The sequence below is a fragment of the Antennarius striatus genome, chromosome 2 (genome assembly GCF_040054535.1).
Source record: "Antennarius striatus isolate MH-2024 chromosome 2, ASM4005453v1, whole genome shotgun sequence".
Classification (NCBI taxonomy): Eukaryota; Metazoa; Chordata; class Actinopteri; order Lophiiformes; family Antennariidae; genus Antennarius; species Antennarius striatus.
In genome coordinates this window covers 17,635,842-17,642,500 of record NC_090777.1, presented here as the reverse complement: position 1 = coordinate 17,642,500, position 6,659 = coordinate 17,635,842, and the positions used below count along the sequence as shown (strand labels likewise).

General features: G+C 39.8%; 1 protein-coding gene across 1 annotated transcript in view; it reads right to left on the bottom strand.

Annotated features, from left to right (window-relative positions):
• The window catches only part of si:dkey-178k16.1 (band 4.1-like protein 1), a 51,034-nt gene that overhangs the window by 14,054 nt on the left and 30,321 nt on the right, over window positions 1–6,659 (bottom strand). The window contains exons 7-12 of the mRNA XM_068339448.1: window positions 5,138–5,356; window positions 4,929–5,016; window positions 4,678–4,830; window positions 3,596–3,693; window positions 1,696–1,871; window positions 1,153–1,370 (exon numbers count right to left, since the gene is read on the bottom strand). Of these exons, the coding sequence (XP_068195549.1) occupies window positions 1,153–1,370; window positions 1,696–1,871; window positions 3,596–3,693; window positions 4,678–4,830; window positions 4,929–5,016; window positions 5,138–5,356 (952 nt within the window). The remainder of the gene's footprint in view (window positions 1–1,152; window positions 1,371–1,695; window positions 1,872–3,595; window positions 3,694–4,677; window positions 4,831–4,928; window positions 5,017–5,137; window positions 5,357–6,659) is intronic.

Below are 6,659 nucleotides of genomic sequence, written 5' to 3'. Positions count from 1 at the left end.
GACTAAGGCAATGACTATTTCTATTATAGTAGATGTCTGTGTAGGTTCTCAGTTATCCAGGTCATGGTTATAGCTTTCTTAACGTCCAGTGGATCGACTCAACAGCTTTTGGATTCTATGATAGTAGATTTATACCTGCACAAGACTGAGATCCTCTGGATCCACCAGAGTCATTTTTACTAAATAAATCAAATTAATGGGCCACTCTATAAAGCAAGTCTATATTTCTATACTGCCTATGTAAAATACTCTACAACTAAGAATGTATGAACTGTACTAAAACTTCTACAGTATGTGTCCCTGCTGGAGCACCAGAAGGTTTATTGACAGGGGAACCAATGACTCATTTCATCATCCGTGCTAGTTGTAATATTTAAGTCAACTCTGAATAGGAGCGAAATGCCTGAAAAAAATCTAACATGAGTTTCCACTTAAAATATTTGCCAGCAGGCAGACAAGGGGAAAAAAAGTATGAATAAATTTGCATGAAATATTTTCTTTCCATTTATCTGAAGATCAATTCCCTCAAACTTGTGAAGAGAGATAGCATGCTCTCCAGAGAAAAACAATCAAATAAGAATAGGTTGTGTTTGACATACACGGAATACGAATGCATGACCTAGAACAACAAAACCACACAGATAAAACACCAGGGTCCAAGGCCAAAATACCTCTGGTTTTGAGTCTACAGGCGAGCCTGCCTCCTCACCCTGCAGAAGACGAGGTGGATGATGGAGAGGTCAGAGAGGAGAGAGCTGAGGTTAGCAAAGTCTGTTATCATTACAGCTGGGAGAAGAGATGTACTGCTAGAGGCAGGAAGGTGGGTTTAAAAAAACATCTGAAGCAAAGAGGTCAAGTTAGGTTTTTGGAAGTAATTCAGGCAATGTGGGGAACAGAGGACTGATACTGGGAAGTCTAGGGAGGTATGGGAAAAGGGGAAATTAGGCTGGATACAAAAAAGGAAGATGATGATTTTGGTCTTATATGAAAAGCAATATCAGGCAGAAGGTTGAGAACTCCTTTTCAGACTTTTCAAATGAGCCAATGGAGGTACTTTTTTATATATACTGTATGTATAAAACGATATTTGAGAAAAATATTTATCTGTACTGGCAAGTTACTGTTTTTGTTTTTAGTAGTATCCTCTTGTACCTTGAGCTCCAAAGTATGCTTCTGAACCTGATCTTGCTCTAGAGGTTCATGCTGCTCCAGTTCGTGATCCGTGGATTGGTCCTGGTCCTGATAGTGGTACTGTTCATGGTCCAAGTCCAGACTTCCTTCTTGGTCGAGGTCTTCTCTGGACATGAACTGAATGCGTTCACTGGAACTGCGTTGGGACAGTTGGTCCATACTTACACCTAGAGTTGAGGCTGGTACAGTGCAAGCGCAGAGAAACATCAAGCACCTATACTTCAATGTTAAAGCGTTTCAATCACGTATTCTAGCTAACAAATTTAAACAGGGTCACTTATTTAAATGGACAATGCACTGACAAAAAATCTAAGATTCAAAAAAGCCTTATTTCTTTTTTTGTGTGTGTAGATTTCAGTGCACTCCCTTATAAGCTGCAACAGGAAGTCAATAAGCACTGCTGAAATATACATCAGTTGAGACAGTGTTTTCTTGCATACATTGGTTTCCATCAGTCTGACCCTGAGGCTTGGAGGCATCTGTACGGTAACATAGGGTTCTTACCTCCATCAATGCTTCGGGGCAGCAAATACCTCTTGCTAATGGACCTATCGAACTGTGGGGCAGGTCTGTCAATAAGAGCACTGGCTTGTCTGGTCTGTGCTTGAGTTCGCCCACTGTAGCGGAATTTGGAGCCAATCACCAAGAAACCCTTAGGAGGCGGTTCAGGAGAAACCAACCTGCAGGAAGGTTCAGATTAAAAAAAAGAAAAAAAGAAAAATCCAAACAATCATTCTCACTGAAACCATTTAATTGTGCAAAAGCTTTTCCTCCCCATTGGTTCATAATTTTATGGAAGAATTTCTTGCAAAGAAAACTACAGTGTGCAATTTGGTATTAATTACATGGAAAATAAAAATAACAACATTTCAGTATTGTTAGTCATGTTGAGTTCATTAGCAGCAATTGATTTCGAGCGAGATTTTGAAATCAGAAGCACGTGTACATTTCCTTTAATACTTTTATCATTTTTTACATAACCTATATACAGTATATCGTTAATTATGCACAGGTAAAGTATGCATGTCTATTGGTTGATAATTGGTTGGTTTGTTTTTTTTGGCTGGAATGGATTAAAATGATTCTAGTTATTTAAAATGTGGAAATGTTTGACTTAGAGGCTCAATCATAGAACGGATTAAATTATATCTCGAGGATTATTATTTGTCTAGAATAAGTCATTTGATCACTGGGAGGTTGCAAGAACATATTCTACTCCTTTTTTTTTTCTTCATTTTCATGAATGAGCACATTTTCAGCTGAGCTGTTGGTACCTCTACTTACGAATGTCTCCACATACGAAATTTTCTACTTACGAAACGCCTCAACAGGAAAATATTGCCTTTAGTTACGAAAGAATTTCGGGTTACGAAAGGTAAAAATAGAGTATGGGCTGCTACTCGCAGCTCCCAAAGGTTCCTGAATGCAACATTCTCATAGCTGCTCTGCCATTGGCTATTACCTAGCATCCTGGCATCCCATTGGTTAAGAGGGACCTCTTTGTGTAGCTAGATAGGTGTCTATGCAGCGTTCTTGTCATTCGGCCCTCGACCAATGAGGTGTTCTGATAGTTTTACGCAAATATACTGTATTAACTTTTTGAGTGTTCGCTATGGACCCCAAAAAAGTCACGGAGAAAAGAGGAAAAGAAAAGTCAAAGAGCTTTTTTGTCCATATCAACAGTGCAAGCGATAATAGACAAGCATGAAAAAGGGATGGTTGATCTCGCCAAAGAATATGGCCGTAATGCATCTACAATCGCCACGTTATTAAAACAAAAGGAAGTTTAAGGAGTTTAAGGCATAGTGTGGGTGGTTGGAGAAGTTCAAAAGGAGGAATGGAATTCATTCTGTTGTTCGGCATCGTGAGGCAGGACCACATGAACCAATGAGGACAGCACTTAAAAGGTAAATGACCATAATTTTTATTCTTTATTCTTTGTTTTTTACATTATGCACACCGCTCATTTATTGTGTAATAATTTAATTGTAACATATTTGTTACATGTTTTGATGCATTTTTATGCTTTATAAAACATTTATGTCGGAATTTTGGGGGGTTTGGAACGGATTAGGGTATTTGCATGGAAAACTCATCTGTACTTATGAAATTTCATCCAGAACCAATCAATTTCATAAGAAGAGGTACCACTGCATTAGTATGTAATAATGGTATGCTTAATTTTATGATTAGAAGTCTATAAGTTGGGTGCCTTCATTTTCACTAGAATTTTTTTAAAATTATCATCTTCAAAAATAACTGTGCGACGTATAAGAAGAGTGTTACAATGAAAGGTGTATGAATCAACACATTTTTATAACGACCCACTTAAAAGAGTTATACTAAGCACTTCATGCAGGTGTGTTCAGAATGCGTATTCTATATCAGTGAGGTTAACACCTACCTGAAGAAGGTGTGGTGCTCAATGCAGACCTTCCATAATCGCTTCGAGGCCCGGTGGTTGGGCAGCTTGAAACCAATGGTGCTTTCAAACTGTTCATACTGAGCAGTGAGGGGAGGGAGTGGTGGTGGAGAAGAAACGGATGTGAGGAAGAGAAGGAGAGTGAAGAGTGAAGGGAGTGAGGTGCAGGGAAAAATAGTGGGAAGGTGGCAGGGTGAATTGTGTTTACTCCACAGCAATGGAAAAATCAATGTTATTTTTCGGTTTACTGATATGATATATAGTCTCGTGTCTCCTGCCTTGTCAGGTACATTTTCCATCTCTTATCAACCTGAAAATTGGGTGTAGAAAAACTAACTCCATCAGACGTTTAGTGGTGCAAACAGAAAGAGATGTTTTCAAATCAATCAGTTGTTAAAAATATAATCTCGTTACACACTGAAAAAGTTCATTCAAAAATGATGATGGCTGTCCATGGACATTTGAAGTGACATTTGGCTTAAGATAGATCTGCAGAACAAATCATATGAACAGAATGGCCTTCATATTAACTATGATGTTGTCATTGTCAGTTTAACAGTGGATGTACGCATAGCAGATACCCTGAAGGATAGAGTATGGTGCAAAGCAGAACCATAATTTTGGTAAAATGGCTCTATTATGCACAAGAAAAATCCTTGATAAAAATGAAAGTTCTCATGACTGTCTAATCACTTTAAAGTCACCACAGAGGAAAAAAGAAGAAAAGCATGACCAATGTGGTTATTATTTAAGAACTGCATGTATGAGGGCTATAAATAACCAACGAAATGTCTGTTACCTCGTGCTGCAGAAATAAAAAAAAAAAAGATGAGTTTCTAAAACCATGAAATGACAATTTATACAGTTAGAGGTGAATTAGGAAACAATGATGTAATTTTAACAACTATAAAAATATGACACAGAAATTTGAAGTTAGCTATTAACCAAATGATCCTTCAAGCCACATCCTACAGGTGAATGTACTGGGCTGTTTTGGTGTGAATATGCATGCAGTGAGCTCCTCAATCAGGCAAAATGCAAAAAAAAATTGTTTTACTATTTACCTCCCCTGGGCGTATTTTGATGTAGAAGTTGCTTCTCTTATACGAGATCTTCAAAATTTTTGGCCAGGCAAACCGATTGATCCTCAGTCTGTCTCGGTAAATGAGCAGACCGTTTGCACTGACTCCGAGCATTATGTCAATTCCTTCTGAATCCTGAGAAACAGAAGCAAAGAGCACCAAAAATCTGAGAAAGTTCTGGCAAGTGTTTTAACAGATTAGAAATCTTGGTACAAAACTTTATATCTTTGTACCTTAGCATGATGTAGGTCCACTCCATACATCGAGAGCTTCTTGGCATTTTCTAGAAAGTTCACCTCTGCATCTGCTGGACTCATTCCCCTACAAATGCCAAAGGTGATTTATCACGTCTTTCATATCCATCCCACATTTCAAAAATAGCTGCATTTCTCATTATCCTCAAAGCCTCCCATTTTATTAATATGGTCATATTTTCTCTGACCTATAGTTATGGTGCAGCTCCATCACTCTCTCCTCCAGCTCACGTGTTTGGTTAGGTGCAAAGCGGAAGTCGCTGACATAGTCAGGGCCATGTTCCTCCACCTCGTAGTCTCCGATTTCTGCCTGGACTGTGTAAGAGCCCAGAAGGGCATGGGTAACAAATGAGCAGGGCAGACGGCCGGACAGGATGTCATCCCTCAGCTGCAGACACAGGTAGTACCTAAAGAAATGCAGCAGGCAAAGGAAGAAATGCTGTTGGCACTTATCTCTAAGAGTTGGGTCTCTACGTTATCAGAAAATATGTGGGGAATATCATATTCCCTTTTTGATATTGTCTCATATTTTTAATGTAGATGTGAAAAGAGATTCCTGTATGTTCTGCATCAATCTCCAAAAGATTGCATTGTCACATAGGATTGTGGTGCTTTATTAACTCTCACATTTTTTAGACGTTGAGAGACGGTATCCATGCAAAAAGGAAGCACCGCTGTGAGGATGTCCACGGCCATCAGAGAGAAGACCCATACCCGGCCATAAAAGATATGCTATCACAAACAGGATCATGAGACCAGATGGTTTGCCAAGCTTGTTGAAGGTAGTGTGTAAAAGGCATATTCCGGTGCCTTCCGGCTCCACAGCTAAAACACTTGAACTTGAAATTACAAGGCAGAAGCAGCTTAATGGGTAGAGGTAATCCAGTCTTTCCAAAGGAAAGTGGAATTTTTTTAGGTGGTTCTCCAAGGCAACTGTCTCATTTAAAAGTAATGCAACAAAGGCGGGGCTCCAGATGTGTTTCCTCTCATGTTGAGGTCACACAAGTACCAACTGGGTACTATAGCGATTATTTTGAGGATTTCACCCTTGGGAGAGCAGCTCTTTTTCATTCAGAACATTTTCCTGGTCAGAAATGTCACCTTATTTTCACAGGAGGCTTCACAGAGCAGCAGTTCGGCAGAAAATATGTCTCAACAGATGGAATTTAATAATTTGCAAGGCAATGTGGCATTGGAATTACAGTAAGGAGTATCCTCTCTCTTACTTGACCATGTTTAGCTCCACAGCTATTATTAAGCATTTAACCAGTAAATAATTTCAAAACAAAATATTTTTCAAGAACCAATCAACAATTACATGCTGTCAATGATGTCATTCCTCCCAAGTTCCCAAGTTCTAAAATAAAGACATTTCTCCCACTGAATATTAGAAAGACAGACAACATAAGAGGGGCGGCACAGTGGCGCAGTGGTTAGCACTGCCGCCTCACAACACGGCGGACCCGGGTTTGAGTCCCGCTCTGTGCGGAGTTCGCATGCTCTCCCCGTGTCTGCGTGGGTTCTCTCTGGGTTCTCCGGCTTCCTCCCACCTCCAAAAGCATGCGCTTCAGGTTGATTGGCCGGTCCCAAATTGACCGTAGGAGTGAGTGTGTGTGTGAATGATTGTTTGTCACTATGTGGCTCTGCGGTACACTGGCATTGTGCCCGGAGTGTCCCCTTACACCCTGAGACTGCTGGGACCTGCGTTAG